We start from the raw sequence: 23,518 nt of genomic DNA on the forward strand, positions 1-23,518 counted from the left end.
AGCCTGCGCCCGTCGTTCAGTGGTCCGCTTGCAGTCTGGCTGTAGGTTTAGACACTATCCTCGTCTTCCTGGACCCTTCAATAGCTCGAGAAAACACCTTTTGTACCTTACCACGTTAGCGGAGGGCAGATGGGTACTGGCATGAGGTGACAAAGGGTTCATCGATAAGCATAGACCGCTCACGAACTGGGCGGATGCACGCACGTCGCCATGACCACATGTGTCCGTAGCAGACGTTCACTTCTCGCTTTGATCTGCGGGCCCTAGCACGAGCGCTTTGGCACTCGCTGTCCCTGGTGCAATCAGGCTCTAGGAGGGCTGTGGGAACCAGGGGCTTGCTTGCATCCCGATAGAGCACTCCAATTGCGTGACAAGTTTAAAGGTATGTTCGAGTGAACTGAAACTGCATAAACCTTACGTACCGCGACACTAAGCCCAAGCATAAGTTCGATGCAATCCCGTTGTGATACCGCCGGGCAATTTGCGGAGAGCTTGCGTAGGTGATGCGCTGACTGAGCGGAAGATCTGTCGAGGCCGCACACCGAGGTGTGAGTCGGCGTCCGTCATTCAGCATCGCCCTGACAAGGCGAGGCGACGCGAGGCCGCTACATTGCGTACGGGCACGGCGGGTTCGCTGAGCTGCGTGGTGCGGGCTCGTCATCTGAAAGCCGCAATTCCGCGATGCGTTAACGATCTCACGGCGCGGCAGTTGGCTCCGGGGCTGGGAAAGTAGTCGTCTACAGGGCTGGCTCTGGCGCTAGAGCGTCAAAGTCGGACTACAACAAGCTCATGCCCAGCAGGTGATGTTCCTGTTGCCCTGGTGGCCTTCCCGCCCAGGGTTTCACCATGTCTACCATTATTTTCAGCCAAGGCATACCCTCCGCCTGCCGCCATGTAGCATTGGCATGCGCTGCAGCTAGGCAGCTGTGGATCGACTAGAAGCATGCGTAGCATAGCCTACTGCTGCGACGAACAACCCCGAAACCAGTCACAGCATACCACGATGCATGCATCCGCACAGACTTTGAATAGAGACACTTTATAGGCTCTCCGTTGGTGGTGTCGACGACTACGACTGCGACTCGCTAAGGCCTTGATCAGCAGGCTCCTTCTACGTCGGCCTGTCTCGACTCCTCGGGTGGCGAGCAACAAGGTTGGTGTGCCTCTTGGTTCTCACTTGGCAACCAGTGCTACATTACCGGGAGGGTTACGACTTTGACGATTCGGAGCCCTCCTCATTCTTCCTCTCCGTCACAGTTCGATCACTCACACGGCACTTCGCACCCTCGCTCCTTCACCCATCGAACATTTGTCTATACCAGATCTTCACTACTCTGTTCTACCGACTAGTTCACTTTCGCCAGTAGTTCCCACTCGGCTACGTTTCCTGTGACCTCACCCGGCTACCACGACGGCAATCCCTCACGTTCCGCCTCACCGCCATCTCCGACCCCACCTTCTCCCGGCGGGCTTGCCTTGCAGGTCTGCACTCATGCGATTGCGAGTCATCGTTGCAGTGGCCAGCGTTCTCGCGGCCAGTGTCCGCGGGCAAGGTGACCTGACCGTTGCCAGCACGTCACATGCGCCCCATGTGCTGGCGGCGACGCAAGCGCCGTTAGGGGTAGAGGGCTCCGACGCAGGTGGGGAGGCGCCAACGCCCACCACGCCTGAGGCCGGCCAGCCGCAGCAGACCGAACAGAAGGTGTTCACTCTCACAACATTAACGACGACCCCTCCCGCAGACATTAAGTCTACCCCCGTGCCCGGCTTCAGTTTCCCACCCGGTACCACCTATGAGACGGTCACAGTGAAGCACACCGCCACCAGCGGCATGGAGCCGATACCCACTGGCTTGCAAGCTGGTACCAAGGTTACATTCCCTGGAGCAAACCTCTGGTGTGAGTACCAAGATATGTACAGAGGGGAATCGGTATGGTGCCAAGTGCTGGGCGTGGTCGGACGGGAGTGATTCTGGAATCGGCGTAAACCGCCCTCGGCGAGCGGTCACAGCCCGTAGACCGCAGAACCCCTGCCGACCACTTTGTCATTCACCATGACAACGCGAAGGGTGCTGGCCGGCCCGTCTCGATGTGCAGGGCACTTGTGCTGTTGAGTGGCTGTTTGAACCCTATGAACGAGGCTTCTGCCGGGCGGCGGATCAGCCTTGGCCGCCCATGGTCGGCGCTCGGCATCCTTTCGTCCTATTACGATCAGAGAGCCAGCGTTCGCGCACATCCCAGTCACGACAGACGTCCAACACGAGTCAGAAAGCTGACGAAAACAGGGACGCTCAATGCAGAAGCCGTCGCACAGTGGGCACCGGCCCTGCCCGTCTCTGTCAACGTTGAGCTCTTCAACATGGATAGATCGTTGCTCAACTACACATACCGACTGGCATCGAGAGTGACACCCGGTGCATCAAGCCGAACGTTCATTGCAGGGTTCCCGTGAGTAGAAATCAAAAGTTCCTTGTCCAGAGATCAGCCCCCTCTACCTCCACTCGTCTCGTACGCCCGGCTGGTATGCTGGCACGCCCACTCCTCGCATCTCTTGGGCCTCTGGGCCTTGCCCTGGCCTATCAGGTTCGGCATGCCAAGGCTTGCGGTGCCTGGCTCATGCGGCAGGGCGCGCAGGGCGTGGCAGGGCGCTCAGGCGCCCGGGAAGAACGTGTCGCGCGTGCAGCTCGTCTGTGCAGTGTGTCCAGAGTCGTACCACCCCTGTTCAGCGGCTCTGCGACGGCTCTGCGACGAAAATGTGTGTCCGGCTGCGTACGGCTGCGTATTGCAGCTACTGCGTGATCAAAGTGCGGCATCAACTTGGCGCAGAGAGCTTGTAACTCTGTCCCCCCTGTCGTTCCGTATCTACACTTTGCTTCAGCATCGGTTCCACATTTCACTGTTCCCAACTCCGTCACCAAGGTTCTAGGCCGCAACATCTTTTCGACCATGGTCTTCCTCGCCTTCCTCCTTATGGTCGTCGCGCTGTCTGGTCCCGTCGCCATCATCCTCCTCATCACCCCAATCATCCTCGCAATCTTCCCCACACGCCGCCTCTATTAAGAGAAACGTACCCTGACCGCCCTCACAGTGCGCACGCTGGCAAAGGATTCGTTATACACATCAAGGACGCCGGTAATGGAACAGGTAAGTCGACGCGCGGCTCCGGCCGAGCCCACGCAGGCGGTACAGCTGTGCTGACGAGCGCACAGTCTATTCTGTCTCGGAGCCGTTTGAAATCAAGAAGGAAGGATCGCAAATCATGTTGCCCGCGGGCTACTCGTCGTCGTCGTCGCCGCCAGCCAGCGATGACTCGGCCTCATCAACCACCATCACTCCGCCGACCCTGCTAATGTTGTTCTCGACATTGGCGCTGGGCCTGGCATCCTCCACATCGCTGTCGCCGCTGAGCCGAGTTTGAAGAGTGGGGGGTTCCGTCGGGTGAAAAGAGAGAGCTGGAGGAAGGGGCGGTGTCGCACGCTCCTGGCGACGGCGTGCCTGGCGATAGCTTGGACAAATCGGACCCTTCGGATCCTACCCTCCCAACCCACAAAAACGCGTCAAGAATCCACATTTCAGAATCGGAACGTGACCCCACAAATCACACGCTTCCTGGCACAGTCCTCCTCCACCGATCACCATCGACCTCCTCTCTTCACCACCTAGACACCGGATGTCGCATATCATAGAGACACGCTGTACCATACATATTCACAGAGACACTGTTTTGTAAGATTATCACGTTATGTACGAGGACACGCATCCTGCCATGGCCACAGTCGACTGCACGATACCGCTGTAGGGATGCGCGCATGGTCTAGCCAGCGAAATAGAGGCTCGTTTTGTTCCTGAACGATCCGCCAAACATGGCACGAAAGACACGCGTGGCTGCCAGATCCGCGACGGTCCACAGGCCACAGAAGAGCAGCAAACTATAATGCTAATGCAAGCAATTTCGCAATTAAGCAATGAGTATACTGTAGGTTGCTGGTACGGGTTAGTGTGGGGGCCAAGCTCATGAGGAGGACGGTGGGATGCACGGGATGAGGAAAATTGAAATGAAACGGCGCAAGGAAGCGCGACAGTAGGGGGGCGAGCACGGCGAGTGACAATTGTAGAGCACGAGGGAGGCGCTCCGGCGCTCATGGCAAATAAAGCGACAGGGCCGAAGCATAGGGCGGCAGCGCGCGCCCTGTGGAAACGGTAAGCGGTCAGTGTAAGACACGCCCAGCCAACACAGCCAGCCAGCCAGCGCACATCGGCTGTAGGATCAGGGGACCGGATAGGGCAGTGGGCGTTCAATCCCTGATTGCAATAGCATGGCATCGTTGAAGCAAACAGGTCCGAGACGCTCACCTAGCTCACCTGGGCTACCTGCTGTGCTTGAGTGCTTGGGTTCATTGGATTCCCCAAACCGAAACGGTATACGATAGCCCATAGCCCAGTAGGCCAGTAGCTTGCAACCAAGCCTGCCATGCCTGCCAGCCCCGCTGGCTTGTTGGGCTTGGGAGGCGCTGGCCTGAACCAAATGGCCTAAGGGCATGCATCCTTGTCGCACACACACACAGATTCACCCCCGTCCAGCCCAGTCTGCCCGGCCCTGCCGTCCGATGGCCCGTCACCCGCCCGCCCGCCCACTGGCCCCTCGATCCTCGAACGCGAGACTGGCCGCTGCTCACTTGCAGCCCCCGCTTCGTCGCTCCCTGCCCTACGCCCTCCCCTTCCAATCATTGCTTCCTTCCTCTTTCTCACCCCAACTTGCAACTTCCTCTACCTCCTGTCCGCCCTCGGCTTCCTCGTCTTCGCCTTCACACTCTTCACCCCGTACCCCCGATCTCCTCCCACACGTTCATTCACGATGCTCTTCAAGGCCCTTGCCGCCCTCACCGTCGCCGCCTCGGCTCTCGCCCAGGCCTCCCAGAACCTCACCATCACCGCCCCCTCTCCCACTTGGTGGTGTAAGTCTCAGCTCTTTTAATCGCCGGACGACCGACTGACTTGCCAAGGGATCGAGGAGTCTGAGAACAAGCTCGCTTGGGCTGCCGGAAACCCCTCTGACTCGACCACCGTCTACATCAACCACAAGGACAACAATGTCATTGCCGGCGGAACCCTCGCCATCAAGGCCATCAGTAAGTGCTCTCCTGACGCATAGCCTTTCTGAAACGCACTCTGATCATCTACAGCCAACGTTTACGACTACTCGACCCTCCTGACGCTGTAAGTAAAATTCGAGACACGAGACACTGGAATGTCACGCGGCTGACTTGGCACAGCCCCCCTGGTGTTAAGCCTGCCAAGGGCTACTTCATCACTATCGTTGACTCCATCTACCAGGGCCAGCGTAAGTAACACTGCCAGACTGGAGAACTGATGTGATAGGTGTCTACGGCCAGTCGCAGGAGTTCGAGGTCAAGCCCAAGGGCTCTGCCTACCCCGACCAGAACCAGGACCTGAGCGGCAAGCCCCAGACTTCTGCTTCCGAGTCTGCCACTGGCTCTGCCGGTGCCTCTGCCTCCAAGTCGGGCGCTTCGAGCGCTCCCTCGGCCTCCGCCTCCAGCGGCGCTCAGCAGAACATGGCCGCTACCGCTCTCGCTGCCGGTGCCGCCGCGCTCGCCTACGTCGCTGTCGCCTAAGCGAGTTGACGTCCCAAGAGCATCGCCCTCAAACCCTTCTCTCTGCTTGATCGAAATGCCCACTCCGGTTCCCTCTCGATAACGGTCCGCACAGTGGACACTGATATACTTCGTTCATGTCGCGATTATCGCAACTGCTGTGAATTAACAGTGTGGACCTACTATGCATGGTATATAATACGCGTGTCGGCGAGCACCACTTTTGGAGCGTGGAAATGCATCGACCCGTGCAAACTGGTGTTGACAGAGGAATGACATTTAGAGGGTTTCATAGTGGGCTTGTCATGGCTGGTGGCCGATTGCTATTACCGTGTTGAATGGAATCTATAGCCGCAGCTAGGCTTCGACCGCATGACGCATGATGGCAACAGGTCAGGCCCCGTCTTCCTTCCTCCCATATATCTCTAATCTTGCGACTGTCGATTGTTCCAACTTTCACACATTGCGACTCTGCTGCCCTGGACTCTGGCAGGTCCCTCTACTTTCAAGATCACTGTCCTCTCGCCCACCTTCTCCAGCATGGAGAAGTCACGCCCCCTCACCCTGGTAAGCACAGCCCACCGCCACCCAAACCCCACCACTAATGACCAGCACGACGTGGTGCTCGACTATGTCATCAACTCTGGATTCGCGGGGACTGCAAAGGTGCTGTCGTCGTCGCGCGTCCCGTCCGCCCCATGCAGCAGTACATCGACGCCGTCATCAGAGCGCGTAGAGGGCGAGGAGGGAATGGACGTCGATGACGGCGGGATTGATTCCGGCGCTCTTGGTACTCCCGCGACCCCAGCGACTCCAGCAAGTGCTGGAGGGGCCGTGGGCGAGTCACCTATTCGCGCGGCGCTCGCTGCAGCGGCGGCGCGCAGGCTTGCGGCCACGAGTCCGGGAACGCCGACCCCAGCGCCCGACACCATCAAGGAGGACGCACCAGCAAACGGCAACAGCACGAACGGCAAGGGCGCGATCAAGGGCGACGGCGTGCCGGCCATTGATCAGGCGACCTTGGAGTCTATCGACCACCGACGAGGTGAGTACCGGGAGAGGTCACGCGAAGTCAGCACCAGCATATGCTTTGCTGTCGCATCGCAACGTTACATAGTATAAGCATGGTAACGGGTTGGTGGTGCTCGCTTACATGAGCGTGGTTCTCACAAGACCTCCACCCTGTCCCTCCACTTTCCGGTGACCGCAGATGACCGAAGTGCTAACGTGAGCAGTGATCATCGATGCGATTCTGAATGGGGCGATTCCCCGCGCAGTCTCTGGCATCCAGCAGCACTTCCCCACCGTGCTGATGCGAAAGAGCAGCTCCTCGTCAAACGGGACGACGGTGCTTCAGCCCCCTGCGCCACCAACGAGCATCCCGCCGCACCAGACACCAGTCTTCTCGCACTCGTACGCGCCCGAGCACGTCGCGCTCAACCTCCAGATCCAGGCCTGGATCGAGTCGTACCGGAATAACCTCTCGACGCCGGGGTCGCCCGGCAGCTCAGTCGGCTCGCTGAACGGATCAGCTAAGGAGTCGGGCCTCTCGGACGCGCAGATCAAGCAGCTGACTGAGGCCTGGAATGAGATCCACCGCATCGTGAGCCAGTTCAAGCCCGACGTCGCCGCCTCGTACGTGAAAGAGGTCAAAGACCTCAGCGGCCTGTTAGCCTACTCGGAGTCAGAGCTCGAGCGCGACGACTGCCCGCTACGCGGCTTTGTCGACCAGCGCCGCCGCATCGCCCTCGCGAACCAGATCAACGCGGCCATCCTGCGTAAGTAGTCGTGCTGAGACCCGCTGACACGTATACAGGCTCGGAAAACCGCCCGATCCAGTCCCACCTCGAACAGCTCGCGAGGAGGACGTGCGCCGTCTACTCGACCCTGCACTCGCACGGCGTCGAGGTCATGCCGAGCTGGACCGGGGATGCCAAAGCAGCCGTGAGTACTTACTGGGTGCGAATGTGAGCTGACAGTCAGGACTGGCGGATCGGGGAACAGCTTAAGAGGCGCCCGTTCCAGAAGGGCGGCTTTGACCTGCACGAGTACGTGTGGGAGATGGCCTAGGCCACCCAATCTGTAAGAGCCTTCGCCGGCCATGTTGTAGAGATTCCCGGTCGTCACATCAGTCATCAGTTAGCAGTGCGCATGTAACGAATGTCCAAAAGAGCAAGGTACAAGTACAACTGGATACATTGTTTGATGTCTGCTAGATCACAAGCTACCTATTTGCCCAGGATGGTCGCCAGCTCCCTCTCGTCTGCGGCCTCGATGCCGCGCGCGCGCGCCTTGAGGCGCATATTGCGGTCAAACGTGATGAGAAGCACCTGCGTCGCCTTGTCCTCTGGCGCGGGCATGCCGAGAATGCCGGAACGGTCCTGGAAGTGCCGCGCCTGGAACGCCGCGACGTCGAGGATGAGGTCGTCCATGCTCTTGCTCGCGTTCTGGACGCTGGCCTTGAAGTCGAGATGCTCGGCGCGGATGAGCAGGTCGGTCAGGTAGTTGCCGCGCGTCGTCTGGATCTTGAGCGTGAGCGCGTGCGTGCGGATGCGCGCCTCTAAGTAGCCAACTGCGGATGAGGCTTCGCTGCCGAGTGGCGGCGGGTTGCGACTGAGGCCGTCGAGCTCAGTCACGACGGGAAGGGGGACGATGACGCTCCACTGTCCGCCCTCCACCAGGCGGGCGAAAAGCGACAGAGAGCCCAGGAGTACGTTCGTGTCGAACACCAGGATGGTGTAGCCCGGCACGATGCGGTGGGTGCTCTTCGGCGTGCGCGCCTTGCGCCCGCCACTCCGGCCTGTGGGCAGCTTGAGCACCGAGCGCAGGTGTCGCCGTTGCTCGCGCACGACGGCGAGCGCGGGGTCGTCGTCGTCGCTGTCCGACAGCTCCTCCGTGTCCTTCGGCCGGCGGGCGAGCCAGGCGTCCGCCTCGGCCTTCTCGCGCGCTCGCTGCGCCTCCTGAGCGTCGATGACTTGCGCGAGCACACCGCGGATGGCGACGCGCCCGTCCTCAATGACGAAACCCTCAACATGCGCTGCGAGCACGCCCGCAGCCCAGGCTAAACGGCGGCGGCGCCGCTCGTTCACGGCGACGGGGCCGTCGGTCTGGTCCGCAGTCTCGTCCTCGACAACACCCTCGTTGAGGTCCAGCCCCGAGTCAAAGTTGGCAAGAAGCACGTCCATCTCGCTCTGGAACCGCTCGCCCGAGCGGGGCACTGCAGGCCCACCGGACGAACCGCGTGAGTTGGATTTGGTCTTCCAGAATCCGCGCTCGTAGACCCGCCGGCCGATCCACTCCATTCCGCGCATCATCCAATCCTCTGGCAGAGGCGCAGGTGTCACGAGGCGCGTCTCCTCGCGGAGCTCGAGCCCCTGGCTGTTCAAGAAGTCGGCAAGATGACGCCAAGGCATCGAGGTGACGAGCGGTGCGCCGGCCGCAGGGTGTCGGAAGATCGTCGCGAGGAAGGTCAGGAGGGTTGTGAGGTACGGGTTAAGCACCTGGTACAGTCCCTGCTGCCGGAAGGGATGCTTGAAGACAAAGTCGAGGACGGTAAACGCAAGCTCGAGCGCGTGCGTAAAGGTGACTGGAGGAGGGCCGTCGGAGAGTACTGGCGGCTCCTCGACCGGCTCGGTCGCCTGAGACGCATCGTCATCGCCGTCCGGCTCGGCCTGTTCAGCAATGCCGTCGGCAATGTGTTGTCTCCGACGCGCGGCACCCTCCTGCGCGAGCGCCTTGCGGATCGGCCCACTCTCTGCACCATACTGCAGCATCGCAGTTAGATTCACGACGCCCATGAGCAGCCAGTCGACCTGCGTCACGCATGCCTTGCGGCTGACACCGTCTAGGTTCGCGTCCTCCTCCAGTCGCTCCATGAAACGCGACATGACTGTGGAAAAGTCGTCGAGCTGGATCTTCGTGAACAGCATGCCGTGCAGGCGTACGAAAAGGTCCATCGCCGTGGCCTCCGGTGCAGAGCGCTGGTATTGCAGCGCAGAGTCGAATAAGGGCAGCACGCTCTCACGGCTGGTCTCAAACGGATGTGATGCGCAGAGACTCTTCGTGAAATGGTACAGTGCGTGGCCCTCGCGCCCTCGCACGTCGCGGCAGAGCAGCGCCAGGTGGTGGTGCAAGCGACCTTCGCCCGGCTTCTCGATGATGCCCTTCGCGTACCAGTCTCGGGCGGTCACGCGCCATGTCTCGCGTTCCTCAACGTCCCAATTGTCCGCGACCTCCTGCCCAATACTAGCGCCGGATGGTATTGGCTGCTCGTTGTCCGAATCGCCATCGTCTATCCGCGCCTCTCGCGCCTTCTTCTGCTTGGCGGCATCCTTGCTGTCGCCTTCAGCGCACGCCACTGCCATGCGGTATCGCGCCAGGTCGCCGAGCGCCTCGATCCAGGCAGAGCGGAAGGAGGACAGCATGTCGTCCTCGTAAAGTCCATTGTAGAACTGGTACGCGTAATAGATGAAATCAGTCAGGAGATCGTGCGCGATCGCGTTGTGAGACATCCAGGCGAAGCGAAGGCGCTCCAGCAGCAAATGGAAGCCAACCTGCCATAGCCGGACAGGGATGTTATACCTAAGCGGGGACTGGCGGAGGCCAGGGGGTACCTGTGGGTCGAGCGAGATCTTGAGAAAGTGGTGGTGGCAGTCGGCAAGCTTCTTGTGCATGCTGACCAGCTCGGCCCATGCGTTGATGTCATTCCGCCGTGACGGATCGTTACGCTCTGAGGGGTCGAGAAGCACGGAGATGCCCGCTTCTGGGTCCGAGTCCATCTTGCGGTGCATGCCCCCGAGGCTTTGTTCGAGCGCGCCGATCTCCTTGTAGCTGGCCTTCAGGTAAGCCTTAGCGCCAGAGTCACCTTCTCCGCGGCCGCGCTCCCGATCACGCAAGCTCTCGCTGCCTTCGCTACTGCGGCTCCCACGACTGCGAGTATCCGAGTTGTTGTGGCGACGACTAGGATGTGAGCTGCCCCGCTCACTCCCTTCCCGTCGTCTCCGTCGCTCCCGTTCCCGGTCCGCCTCTTCCTCCGGAGTTCTGTGTGCGGGGGAGGGCCGACGCAAAACACTTAACTGCGGAGACGTCGCAGGGTCTGGTGGAGGTCGGCCGAATTGCACGGGATCATGGAGTGCGGGGTCGAATAGACGGTGATGTCCGGCATTCCGGTGTCTGCCATCATCTTGCCGCGGCAGACGATGTGGGGACGGAGGTAGCGGTGGAGCATCGGGGTCGTACAGGTGCCTCCGACCATTCGGCTGGGGTCGCCGGTCGTCACGCGCCGGCGACGGCTGCGGATGTCGTGTGCTCGATTCTGACCTGCGGGGTACCGGCGGCGCTGACGGATCGAACAGCTGCCTCCGAGAGGCTGAAGCTGGGAGCCCACGATCAAACTCCTTGGAACGATCATGTGGTCGACGGTCTCGATCGTGTCTGGATCGGTGTCTGGGCGCAGTCAGTTTCAAGTCGTGCGACCCGCACTCACCGAGGGGAGGAGGGTGCGCTGCGTTGTCCTCCGACGCTGTCTTCTTCGCGGTCATACTCATACGGTCTTGGTCTGCTGTTGTCAGCCCTCATCACTGGTGTAACCTAAACTCACTTTGAAGGTGGCGGAGGTGGTGCGTTACGTCGGTGAATGGAGGGTACTGGGGGAAGGAAGCCTTCGTTTGGGTGCCGAGGCCGCGAAGGACCTGCGGCCAGAGAAGCGTCCATAGGCGACTATTACTCAGACACAGGTGCGTGAAGGGAGATTATGGACACATTATGCTGGCGAGAATGCTGAGGCGATAGAGTTGTGCGTTTGACAATGGAGGAGGCAAAAGGAACCAAGTGCGATGACGAGTGACTGTGCGATCCTGGTGGAGAGACTATGCGGACCGATCGATGCGGGGTACAGTGATGGATATGGTTTCGCTGATGGAGAGAAGAAGTGGATGCGAAGATTGTATATGTCAAGGGTGACGAGTGGGATTGCTGCGGGTACGGCGAAGAGAATGATCTTGAGTGGTATCGAGCACTAGCTGCGGGCCCAGGTGAGGATTGCGGCGACAGACGACATTACAGTCTCCAACTGCTGCGGAACGGGAAAAGACAGTGAGGGCCTGGGCTGCGGGCCAGTCGCCCTCTGCTTCGGACCTGACAATCCTGGGAATGCGCAGAGTCCACCTTCGTGCAGGTGCGTGCTCCCCACGTGGCAACTGCGGCCATCACGCTCGGCGTTCTATGACTCATTAACAAAATTTGTTTTGATTTTTCTGTTTTGCTTTCAGCGCGTCCTTAGTGTCAATGCTAATGGCCCCTTAACGAGATCCCTGGGCGGCACAGTCCGATGGGCCGTCGCTTGGCCGCTTGGCCACTCGGCTGCGCCTGGACGTCTGACGCCTGCGTGCGCCTGCCTGGCCTGCCTGGCCTGCCTCACCGCCGTCGTCACCCGTCACAGCCACCGCCAAAAGTCCAACGAGCCTTGTTTGCTTTTCAATTCTGCTCACACATCGACCCCTCCTAAAACACGCTCACCATGGCGCCCAAGGACACCATCTACTACGACCTCCTCGAGGTCAAGGTCGACGCCACCCCCATCGAGTACGTTTCCTCAGCTTGCATGCAACAGAATCTGTGCACTGACAGATCAAAACAGGCTCAAGAAGGCTTACCGCAAGGCTGCGATCAAGGTTCGTAGACTCGCCACTGACCGCGTCAGACTCGCGTCGAGCTAACTCTTCGCAGTGGCACCCCGACAAGAACCCCTCCGCCGAGGCCGAGACCAAGTTCAAGGAGATCTCCGAGGCCTACCAGGTTCTGTCCGACCCCGACAGCCGTGCATTCTACGACAAGGTCGGCCGGGAAGCTATGAACAAGCCCGAGACGCAGATGGAGGACCCCCAGGAGATCTTCTCCAAGCTCTTCGGTGGTGGTGAGTGTAAAGTCTGACTCTGGAACAACTGCGTGTGGGAGCCGCCCTGTATCGGCGGCGTCCAGGCGTTGTGCGAATACAGCCAGTTCCTTGCTTCTCAGCGCAAAAGCGGCTGGCTGCACGTGCCTCAACCCCTTCGAAACGAGTGATTGACATCAACAGAGGCGTTTATGGACTACATCGGCGAGATCGCGCTCGTGAAGGACTTTACGTCGACCATGGACGTTGTTATGACCCCCGAGGAGAAGGCTGCGATGGAGGAGGCTGCCAAGGCTGAGGAGGCGGCTGACACGCCCGCCTCTGCTGCTGAGATTGGCAAGGCTGCCGATGCCGCTACTGCTGGGGCGGCTGCTGCGGCCGCCGGAACCGCGGCTGCTGGCTCGACCTCTCCCAGCAAGAGCTCTCCCGAGGGCAGCACCACCGACCTCACGCAGCACACCGGCAAGAAGGAGTACAAGGATGTCAAGGGCAAGACGAAGCTTACGCCTGAGCAAAAGGCCAAGCTTGACGAGCTCGAGTCCCAGAAGGAGAAGGAGCGCAAGGCCCGGTGAGCTACATCACGCGCTCTGAGCTGACAGGCAGTATCGAGGACCTCACCCAGAAGCTCATCCAGCGCATCCGCCCGTATGTCGACGCCAAGAACCCGGGAGACGTCAACGACCCCGAGACGAAGGTCTTTGAGCAGCGCATCAAGACCGAGGCTGAGGACCTGAAGCTCGAGTCGTTTGGTGTCGAGATGCTTCAGACGATCGGAGGTGTCTACCTCACCCGTGCCGGCAACTTCATCAAGAGCAAGAAGTTCTTTGGTGGTGGCTTCTTCGGCCGACTGAAGGAGAAGGGAGGAATGGTCAAGGAGGGCTGGGGACTTCTTGGATCTGCGTGAGTACCGGAATGCCGAGTGGAGCTGACGTTGCAGTGTTGGTGTCCAGACGGCCATGGCCCAGATGGAGAAGCTCGAGGCTGCCGGAACCGCAACGCCGGAGGAGATCGCCGCTCTCGCCGAGGAGCTCAGCGGAAAGATGCTGCTCACGACGTGGCGTGCTACGCGCTGGGAGGTCATCAACGTGAGTTGTAAGATAGCGTGCCAAGCTGACATCAGATCCTTGGTCCCGTCGTCGACGCCGTGCTGTACGAGCAGGGCATCTCGAAGGACGTCGCCCTCCGACGTGCCAAGGCGATCATGACCATCGGCGGCATCTTCAAGGCGGTCGAGGCGGACGAGGACGACGAGGAGCGCCGTGAGCTCGAGCGTCTCGTCCAGAATGCCGCCGGCAAGAAGAAGAAGCACCACAAGTCGCGAAAGGGCTCGCCGGTTGCTGAGCCGTCGACCCCCGAGGCCATCACCGAGAAGGCGGAGAAGGCTTGATCTTGACATGGTCTCCTGTCCACCCACGCCCCATCACTCACGAAATCCCCATCATCTCGCGCCGTGCCAGCGCGAGCCGGCCAGTTTATCCAATGTTTAGAGTATACCCCAGATAGTTTAGTTATCTGTTCACCATTTATAGTTCACCTCTCCGCGTCGAGTGTTTGTTAGGCACCGGTGTAGAGCAATCAATCGGCTTCATCAGGCTGCAGGGTCTTATGGATGGATTAATACTGTGTTATAGCGTGTGTGGGTGCGCGCATGCTGTGTGCTGACATGCTGATGCTTGAGCAAACTGGAAGACTTTGCTATCCTGTTGCTGTCCGTATGTCCGATTCGTACAGCACGAGCCGGCAGATGTCAAGGCGTGATGTCAAGACGCCCTTCCACTGAGCGCGCTGTGTGCTCTCGCTCGTTGTGCTTCTATGGATGGACTGAGATCCGTGCTTGACAGTCTTATGCAGTTGCCCACTCCGTGAAGATGGACGCGGCGTCGGTGGCAGCTCCACCGGGTTCCGATCACTGCGGCAGCAGCCGACAGAGTGATCGCCGCACCTACGTGAAACGTCCTGCTAGCGTCGAGTCGTTATTGTTCGAACAGTGCACCTGGCCCAGATACTGCCTGGTTTTAGAGCGTGCGAAGGGGAGGAGACGGAAGAGCCTCTGCGAGCATCAGCCGCCCGAGCATACAGCCGGCGCCTTCGACCAGTGCTCCGCTGGGCCACTGGCAGATCAAGCCTCAGCCCCTACCACGTCCCCAGCAGGCTACTGAGCCACTCAGAATTAAAACGAACATGCGGAGTGTCTCCACGAATGGGTGATCCGTACCAATTGCTCCGGCGTAACAAGCAAACGCCACTTACGCCGCGGAGAGGTAAACTCGCCAGACAGTTGTCTCCTTGACGCTGAAGTGCAGCCTTCAGGCACGTCTCATGCTGCGACGCGCTGACGCCAAGCGGTTGCCAGCGTCGCAGTGGTCGATACACCATCACAGCGGGGACAGAGGGCGAGGCATGCTTGGAGCGCCTGGTCTTCCTCGACCACGCCACCAACTGCGAGCGCACCTGACACGTCTGGGCACGCGCGACCGCAACGCTTAAGACAACCCCATACCCACTGACTCACCTACACTCTCCTATGCCGCCAATCCTCACCCAACTGTGGCTTCTTGATCGCCCGAGCGTGTCTTCCTCGCCGCCGATCGAGGGGCGCAAGCTAGCGCCCAGTGTGGCACTGCCGCCCCAAATTGCTCCCGCTAGCGCCCCAGCACACCACCATACTATCCACCAGCCAAAACGACTCTACATATCGCTCTCGATACTCTCTCGATGCCTTTCGATACTTCAAGAGCGCAGAAATGCAAAAAGGAAGGTCACGACGGGGATCGAACCCGCAATCTCCTGATTATCGCTGAAATCGTAGTCAGACGCCTTGCCATTGGGCCACGCGACCTTGGATGAAAGCTATGATCAGCGCAAAACTGTGAGGGGCTCCCCAGCAACTGCTCTGCACGTTTGGATCCCCTGGGAGCATCTACACACGACCGGGCAGAAGGGGAACGAGCTTGCGCAGCGTTGGAACGTCTTTGCAGAGGCAAAAGTTTGGAAAAGCCAGAGCCACGTGGTCAAGTGGCACTTACGTGGTCTTCCTCAAATTTCATCGCCAGAACCTCTCAGTCAGCAGCAATGGGCCCCGATCTCCTTCCCCTTCTCGGGAGAGGGGCTTCTCTCGTCAGCGAAGAGGTCGATATTGCGCTGGATCCTGCAGGAAGACTTCTCTTTCGTCCTTGGGGCGGAATGCGGCATGATCAGTCATGCCACCTCCCGTCATACCGGACCGAGGGGATACTGCCGTGTCGTCGCCCGGCACGCTCGCTAGGCATCTGGTCTCTCTGGGCCCGGACATGTGGCGCACGACTATGCGGCCCAGGCCGCAATCTCGGCCTTCAGGTGTGTTCTGTCGATGCCGCCGGCAGCGCGGCAACTGATGCCGGCGGGCGAACGCCGAAGGCCGGGGTGGCGGTTGTTGCCCGACGCCGAGCCTGCCACCGAACACCGCCTCTCACCCGACGACGACCCAGCGGTGACTACCGCCCAGAGGGCCTCGGAATGCCCAAACGAGGACTCGTCAATACTTTCCCGGCCATCAGGTCGTGTGAGAAAAGAGAGTTACCGCCCGAAATGAACCAATGGAGACGTTCCTGAAGACGCGCTCGTCAGCGGTGGCGGCCCGTCGCCGAGATCAATGGCGGCCAGCAGCACCCCGCGGTATCCGGGACCTGGGCCAGCCGGGAATGCGGTGACCGGGGCGGGCGATAGGTATAGTAAGGTACGTCGGCGCGGATACTCTTCTGGAACAAGTGACTTGGGGAGTTGGTCCGCCGATCGATCGGAGCGGGGCCGAGCAGGCCGTGACTATACCGAGGCCGTGACTATACCAATGTCTGCGAGCGAAGTCACGGATCTCTTTGGGCTGCGCGCACACTGCTCGGTTTCCGCGGCGTCTGGCAATTGCCACCGAGGACCCTGTGGACAGCTCAGCCACCGAGTGGGGACCCGAATAGCTTTGAATGGCTGCGTCGGATGCAATCCGAACATCCCTCGGAATGAGCGCCACGTCCGACGAGGAGCGAGTGAGAGCGTGGGATGACGCTGCCGCGAATAGATGTGATGAAGACAGGGAGGATGGCGTAGGTGAGAACCCCGCAAGAGCGATCTTGCAGGTCACCCCTGTCCCTCATAGTGATGTGCGCACTTCACCTCTGGCCCCTAGAAGACCCCGTACTGCTCAGGTGCGTAACAAGTCGATATTCGGCAGGCAGCAGCGCTCCGTGGGAGAACACTGCGTAGGAAGTCAGCTAGGAAGCAGCGAAGAACGACGTCGTGACATCAGTGCAGCGCACTTCTTCAACCCTCAATATCGGTCAGATCTGCCACAACAGGCGATCTGTCACTCGCGGACCCTGCGACTGCGGCGCCTCTCGCAGGCTCCACTTCCCACTCCGCTCAGCACAGTATCCGCGGAGGAGCAACCCTAGGTCGGAGTGCTGCACGCGCAAGAGCTGTGATGTCAAGCGGCTTGAGCGCCGGCGATGCCATTCTCCATGTCAGAAGAGGAAATGACGGTGTCAGCGAGGTCGTCAGTATCACGTACTGCATCCTGAGCACTGCACTGCGTCCTCTCCGACGCAGTGGGCACTGTGCGGGGTATGATGACACCCCAGGCCTGAGTAGCCTACCCCGCAGCCGACGGTGGAGCCTGGGAGACGATGTGTAAGCACTCCCTGCAGGAGAGGGTCTGCCGAGCAATACCTCTTGCGCAGCATGGGAACCGTATGCGAGGACGGTCTCCACACTCTCAAGCTAAGATGGTGATCGCGCTTGTGTATTCGCTGTCCAGGCAGAGTCTGTCGTGGAAAGCGGTTTCACTCCTGGTCGATTGCAAGCAGCATGTCAGCCTGCACACCAGTGGGAAGAGCCACATCCAGCTATCAGTGCCACTGTCAGTCAGGTGAGCGCTATACCTGCGAGATGTCGGCGCCGGCCGATCCGGACCCCCGAGACCGGAGCTGCGCTGCATCTCAGAGGTAAGCAAGAATAGACATGGTAGATGGAGATGACCGGCACACTGAGCCAGCAGATGGCGTGGCGAGTGCGATCACGGAGCAACGCGCTTACCGCCCCGGCTAGAGCCGAGATTAGCCGCTGCGGGCGCCAGCCCGCCCCTCATTGTGCAAACACCCTTCAGCACTGCTCCCTCCGTATCGGAAGCGACGGTGATTAAGAGAACAGCACGCACAGATCAAGCTCAACACTGCAGACAACTGCATGGTTGATCTGGGACGGGCGACCGAGATCCGGCTCCGGAAGAGCGGTGCCGAACGGGCTTTGCGCCATCGTCACACCCGGCGCCCGATCGCAACCGGCCAGCGCCGGGTGCTCTTCTGCGGCGCCTGCACGGGGTGCGAATTGCACTGGAATCGAGCACCGATCTTGCTTCAGGACGAGCGCCAGAGCTGGGGTACCAGGGCATTCATGCAGGGGTGGGTGTTTGGTGAGGTGGAATTGTGGAATTGGTGACCATAGCTCGTGGTCACCGCAACACCGCTAGACGCCGAAGGGGCCCGTGGTCACCTCCGACCACGGATGGGTGATCCTGGACGATCTCCCATCCCTGCGGTGGGCAACCGTGCATCTTCCTGCATGCAGCCCTTCATTTTGTCAAACGCCTGAGTTGAAGAGGTCGAAACGTGCCGGCGCGAGCGAAAAGAGCCGGTCGGATAGCCTGTCGTCAGAGCGTTCTGAAGCGAGTCAGTCGACGGTCACCGGTAGACTTTCCGACGAGCACGTTAGAGAGGATGAGAGTTTGCTAACGGCCCGGTGGCCAGAGATGCAATGCAAAGAAGCGGAGAATGGACCGCCCGCCCGCAGGATGTACAGTGCCGCGGTGCCGTCCCAGTTTGGCGGACAGATGACCAGTGCCGCCCTCGTAACGACGAAGGAGTACGAAGCAGGCGCAAGCTGTGAAACGCACGGAGGAGAGAATCCCAGATCGCCATTACTGGGATGCACACCGGCATGCATCCCGGTACGCCCGGCACATGCTGTAGACAGAGTTCGAGCAGTCGAGAACCCAGCTGATCGCCGGGCGGAGAGCGGTCCGCAACGCCCACTGCGGACATACCATTCTTGAATCTACTCGAACGGGGTTCGAACACAAACGAGAAAGCTTGGCATGGGGCAGGTGCAGATCGTGACATTGCCATCGAGACGATCTCTACACCGATACGGAGCATAGAATTGAAGGGGTGTACAAGAAGAAGGGGGAACCGTGGCTGTTTGAGTCGAGGAAGGTTGAGGGTTGTGCCTCAGCCGGCGGGAGACCGAACGTGAGATACTCAGCCGGCGGGATCGCGAGCGGGGTACTGCGTACTGCGTGGGGGATCCAATCCATCCCCAGAAACGTCTCCTTGGCGTGCGTGAGAATATCCAGAATCAGCGGTTACTTCCCGACGATCAGTCGTCCGTGTGCCTCGAGCCTCGGAGTGCCACCGAACGTGCCAGACGGAGAGTCAGCGAGAATCAGTTGGGGAGAGTGAGTATCCAGTCAGTCACAGCGAGCAGCGACGTCAGAAGCAACGAGTGCGACCGTCCAGACCAGGTCCGTGACGAGGCGGAACCAGCAATGTGCGTTCCCAGCACACATTCACGTCGTGTCTGAATCGCCCTCCCGCTCTCCGCGATTCACACCTCCACGCATCCCCGTCCCCACGACAATGATGCGTGACTGCAACGGAGTGCTTGCCAGCGATGTCGCATGATTCCGTCTGCATCCAGCACAGCTAGACGGAGCCGCGGACCCCTCGCACCGCTAACGACGCAGACTTGGCACCGTAACGAGGACGAATCGGTCGAAGGAAAGAGCTTTTCGGACTTGACTCTTTGCCGCAAGGGAGTGACGAGGTTGACGTCCCAGTGTTACGTGTGCTACGGAAAGCCAGTCCGCGTGTGGTCCCAAGCCGACCATCCGACCCGTTTTCGGCCAAGCAGGGAGGCGACATCCGGGCCTGGGACCTGGCGACCTGGCGAAACCTTAATGTGTATGCGGCGATGTTATTTTACTATTCTGCACTCCCGAAATGGTCATTTCGTGGTCTGTACTTCGAACCTCGACGTACGACAGAATGTCAAAATGACTCGTGCTAGCAGCAGCTCGCTTGCAAGATCGCTCTTGCTTTAGCACGAAAGAGGCAGCTCAACGTAATGAGGTCGGCGATGAAACTGCTGCGCCAAACGTTAGACGAGTGCGCGGCAATCTCGCAGGTCTGGCCGAACAGTCTGACGTTGTCTCCAGACGCGTCATGACCGTTCCCACGCCGCGAGGGACCCGCAATGTGCCGTAAGCGAGCCGTGAACGAGGCGCAAGCCGCAGAGCCATAGGACCGCCGCGGCGCAGAGGAACATGAGTGTCTCAAGTCCGAAAACTGGGGCGCCTCCGCCGATCCCCGACGGTCAGGCGTCTGCCTCCCCTGGTTTGCTTCGCTTGTTGCCTACTGTGCGGTGCAGAGTTGGCTCTGTCGCCTGAGAACTCGAGTTCGGCCTGTGGAACACATGCGGGCTGGCACAAGGCACGAACCCGCGAGCCCAGCCGGGGTCCTGGTGATCGAGACGACTGCGCGGGCCATTTGTCGCTATCCCTCACGATCTTCTTCGGGAGAGGGCGCAGAATTAGCACGCAACGCATTCACGACAAGAACAACAGCAGAGTCAGTGTTCCTCGGTGCCTGTCGGACTGATTTCACGAATTCAGCACCTACCCCATGCCACGCCCGTTATGCGCCCATGCGCCCATTCGAAGAGGTGTACTTCCGTCATTAGGCAGACTTGCTATTCGAGATCGTTCTGAACGACCCCACTGCGCCTCACTCAAGCGGCATTGTGGCTCCGTGGCTCGGCACGAGCAGGTGATCGGTGGCTTGCTGGCAGGGTGTACGCCTCCAGAGTGCAGAGGACGTGGCCCGCTGATACTGAGGATGAGGTGACGAGCAGTTCCCACACATAGCGCGTAACACATGCATTCGCGGGGTCGTCTCGGCGCAGTGCCTCGCATGGGCAAGGTCGGGAGCCGTCCGAGCGAGCGACGTAGGAGTTTTACAGGGGAGACACCGGATCAGTGATGTACCTAGTGTGCCTCAGCACCGAACGCCGTCCTCGATACGCCCCTCCGCCTCCGCGATCCGCGAGCCTCGAGACTTGCGCCTCCGCCGATCTCCGCGCTGTGCCACGACTTGCTTGGCATGACACTTCCAGGCGACGGAAACTCGTTCCGAGCGGCTCACATTCCCGTGAGCTGGCCAGGGTGCCACCGCCTCCGCCATTCTGCCACTAGTGGCTGAGTCTGTACCAGCTGACCACGAGTCCACCTGACATTCGCTACTATTGCGACCATCACGCGCGCCGCATGTTCCATATTCCATGCATGTGCGCCTCCCCCACATGCTTCCTCCCTCTCCCCCACGGAGTGGTGGTGGGCCCACGACGCCGATCTTTACCCGAGGAACAGGCGAGCGAGATCAGTCGCGTCCATTTGTGGTCTAGGCTGGGCGATAGAGTGGGGGAAACTGATAAGAGAAAGGGTGGGGGAGATCAGCGCCAATTGATCTCCCAGTCAGTGATCAGCCAACGGCGCCGCAGCGTCATCCCCGCCCCAGTCTCCCCCATCTGTGGTCACATTACCGAGGCGGATGATCGCGAGCGCCAAAGAGGCGGTCGCGCGATACGAGTACTGCCAGGTTGGACGGAACGAGGCTGACGTCTCCAGCGCAATGAGGACCAACAGCAAGCCACTACGAGGGGTGGGTTGTGGGGTGAATTGGGCGGAACAGTGGCCTCGTCGCTTGGGGAGTCAGTCACTCGTTGTCCAGTGCCCAACACAGGCTGGATGTCAGGCAGGCCAGGCAGACTGTCCCGCACGAAGGTCACGGACGAAGTGGCCAGACTTCAGAATGCAAACGACGAGTCAGCGCTCGCCGATCGTCCCGGCCGTGTGTGGGCCAATGATCTCATGCAAGAATCCCGTCTGCGCAGCAAGCAGAAGGAGATAACGATCGTCATGATTCATGGCCCATGACCGGCTATGCATGATGCCCGGTAAGTTGTTCGATTGCATGCTCGATTGTGGGAACTTCGGCGTACTGCAGTGTAATAATGTCGACCGTTATGCAGCGCGGCGTTGAGAGGTGCATTCGGAGACTTGCTGCTAAATTTGACCGACACATGGCAAGCGAAGACTTGATGACGGGTATGACGGGTTACGGTTTCGGGATAGCGGGTGTAGTAGTGGCCATATCGGGCCAGAGAGAGAGAAGGGGGCGCGCGGCTGATCAGGAACGGTGCCGGACTGCGCCTGGTGGAGGTAAGTCACCTGGTGCAACCCAGGCGGAGCGCGCGCGTACGAGCGTGTGGAGCGGATTTGGAACATGTGGGGAAAACCCCAGAGCTTGGTCGGAGTTACACAGGCTTACCACTGGCTTGGAACCGGAAGTTACGTGCGGTGCCTTTTTCCGTCCACCTCGTCTGCTATCCCGTCTGCTTACCCCGTCTACTACCCCGTCTTTCCCGTCTAGCTCGGCCCAGGTTGCGTCAACTGGCATGATCGCGTTGCTATTCGTGTCACAGATCTGCTCGATCAGACACTAATCAGACTCATCAGAATGATCAGAGGTTTTGTCGTTGGGTGCGCACAAAGGCCGCATACCGTTTACGCTACCCCTGGCAGAAGGGATCTGGTGTGGCCCCGCCTGCTCTGGTTTGCTTCTGGCCTGCTCTCGCTTCGCGCCCACGCGTGTCCCGTCGCCTGACCACGGTCGTCTTAAACCGAGCATTCCTGCCAAGCATCGACAAAACGACGCCTGACTCGTGCATGCATGTCAAGTTTTAACACGAAGTGTCAGGCAGAGTGTGCCACGACGCAGATCTGCCTCGATATTGGGGACGGGTCGGGTGCTCCGACATCTGTACCTGCGGTCAAGATGGTCACCGCAGAGCACCGCAGAGACCGCCAGAGGCCGTGGCTTGGCATTTCGCATTCGGATCTGTACGCGGTGTGGGAATCAGATCAGGACGTCAGGTCATCAGGTCGTCAGGACACTCCGGTACGCCGGCCCGGCACCGAGCACAGTGGGCAGGTGGTAGGTGGGCTCGTGCTTTTGTTAGGCACAAGTGGACTGCAGCAACGCGGCAGGCGTCTGAGCACAACTGAGCACCGAGGGGTGGAAGCACGTCTTGGCGCTTCCCCTGCGTCGGTACGAGGGCACCGGATCGATCGACACTTGTCTGCTGTCTCCGCGCTTTCGCTTGGATATACGGGGCTGTCACTGTGCCATTGAGACTGCCGTTGTTGCGTCGGGCACAGAGAGAACACGGGGGTGAAGCACATGCTCGTCGTAAGCGCAGAAGGATTGTAGGGCAGCCGCCCAGACAGGTCCGGAGGCACTATTGCAGTGCACCATGGCAGCCACACAGTGTGACGGGCCTGGTGAACTGCTGGTGAACTGCAGGACTGGGTTGAACGCCGTCGGGGTCTTCGGACGGTCGGGGGCACGGGGCGAAAAGGTTCCGACCTGTGGGCGGTGTGGGCGGTGGAGGGTGCTGATCTCAACGACGAAAACAGAGTTCAATCAATGCCGGTTGCTTACTTTACCCTGAATCCTCCCTTGCTCCTTCCCCGCGATTCCCCCAGCTCTACTCCAAAACATGGGCAAAATTTAGAACCATCCGACGATTATCCGCAGCACTTTTGCTGAACGGCCGTATGGGGCAACAACCGAGCAGTGCCGGGAAGGTCGCCGACGAGACCGGTCTACACCCCCCAGTGGGACGTGGGATGTTCGGCGTGCGCTACGTACGTTCGTCGGCGTGAATTCTAATAAGCTGCATCTGAATTCTCTGAATCGTGACTTGTCGATCTGCAGCGGAAATGCATCCTCAATTCATCCTCTGCGCCTTCGCCCCTGGTTACTTGTGCCTTGCTTGCTCCTCCGCCCGCTGCTCGTCGAGCTGGGTCGAGGAACAACGTAGGAACTGGCTTAGGAACAGCGTCGTACCGCGCTTCCTTTGCACACAGCTGC

The 23,518-nt window shown here is 59.9% G+C and overlaps 6 protein-coding genes and 1 non-coding gene across 7 annotated transcripts; 5 read left to right on the forward strand and 2 right to left on the reverse strand.

Moving 5' to 3' along the window:
• Positions 1 to 1,492: 1,492 nt before the first annotated feature.
• On the forward strand, positions 1,493 to 3,059 carry A1Q1_06094 (uncharacterized protein; the record flags this gene model as incomplete). Its single annotated transcript, XM_014321303.1, has 4 exons — positions 1,493 to 1,898; positions 2,285 to 2,447; positions 2,583 to 2,754; positions 2,805 to 3,059. The coding sequence occupies 4 exons, from the start codon at positions 1,493 to 1,495 to the stop codon at positions 3,057 to 3,059; spliced, it is 996 nt and encodes a 331-aa protein (XP_014176778.1).
• Positions 3,060 to 4,854: 1,795 nt separating this feature from the next.
• Positions 4,855 to 5,632, forward strand: A1Q1_06095 (uncharacterized protein; the record flags this gene model as incomplete). Its single annotated transcript, XM_014321304.1, has 5 exons — positions 4,855 to 4,954; positions 5,003 to 5,128; positions 5,183 to 5,216; positions 5,273 to 5,340; positions 5,379 to 5,632. 5 exons carry the CDS (start codon positions 4,855 to 4,857, stop codon positions 5,630 to 5,632), a joined length of 582 nt encoding a protein of 193 aa, XP_014176779.1.
• A 519-nt stretch (positions 5,633 to 6,151) lies between these two features.
• A1Q1_06096 (uncharacterized protein) lies at positions 6,152 to 7,681 on the forward strand (the record flags this gene model as incomplete). The annotated part of the gene is made up of 4 exons (XM_014321305.1): positions 6,152 to 6,656; positions 6,847 to 7,389; positions 7,428 to 7,555; positions 7,616 to 7,681. 4 exons carry the CDS (start codon positions 6,152 to 6,154, stop codon positions 7,679 to 7,681), a joined length of 1,242 nt encoding a protein of 413 aa, XP_014176780.1.
• Positions 7,682 to 7,839: 158 nt separating this feature from the next.
• Positions 7,840 to 11,151, reverse strand: A1Q1_06097 (uncharacterized protein; the record flags this gene model as incomplete). Its single annotated transcript, XM_014321306.1, has 1 exon — positions 7,840 to 11,151. The coding sequence occupies one exon, from the start codon at positions 11,149 to 11,151 to the stop codon at positions 7,840 to 7,842; it is 3,312 nt and encodes a 1,103-aa protein (XP_014176781.1).
• A 977-nt stretch (positions 11,152 to 12,128) lies between these two features.
• A1Q1_06098 (uncharacterized protein) lies at positions 12,129 to 13,890 on the forward strand (the record flags this gene model as incomplete). The annotated part of the gene is made up of 7 exons (XM_014321307.1): positions 12,129 to 12,193; positions 12,249 to 12,282; positions 12,338 to 12,524; positions 12,687 to 13,041; positions 13,107 to 13,403; positions 13,441 to 13,588; positions 13,663 to 13,890. 7 exons carry the CDS (start codon positions 12,129 to 12,131, stop codon positions 13,888 to 13,890), a joined length of 1,314 nt encoding a protein of 437 aa, XP_014176782.1.
• A 1,369-nt stretch (positions 13,891 to 15,259) lies between these two features.
• Positions 15,260 to 15,342, reverse strand: A1Q1_t455. Its single transcript has one exon. It is a non-coding gene; the product is annotated as a tRNA-Arg (tRNA).
• Positions 15,343 to 16,495: 1,153 nt separating this feature from the next.
• A1Q1_06099 (uncharacterized protein) lies at positions 16,496 to 16,927 on the forward strand (the record flags this gene model as incomplete). The annotated part of the gene is made up of 1 exon (XM_014321308.1): positions 16,496 to 16,927. The coding sequence occupies one exon, from the start codon at positions 16,496 to 16,498 to the stop codon at positions 16,925 to 16,927; it is 432 nt and encodes a 143-aa protein (XP_014176783.1).
• Between the last annotated feature and the right edge of the window lie 6,591 nt (positions 16,928 to 23,518).

The sequence above is a fragment of the Trichosporon asahii genome (genome assembly GCF_000293215.1).
Source record: "Trichosporon asahii var. asahii CBS 2479 unplaced genomic scaffold scaffold00075, whole genome shotgun sequence".
Classification (NCBI taxonomy): domain Eukaryota; kingdom Fungi; phylum Basidiomycota; class Tremellomycetes; order Trichosporonales; family Trichosporonaceae; genus Trichosporon; species Trichosporon asahii.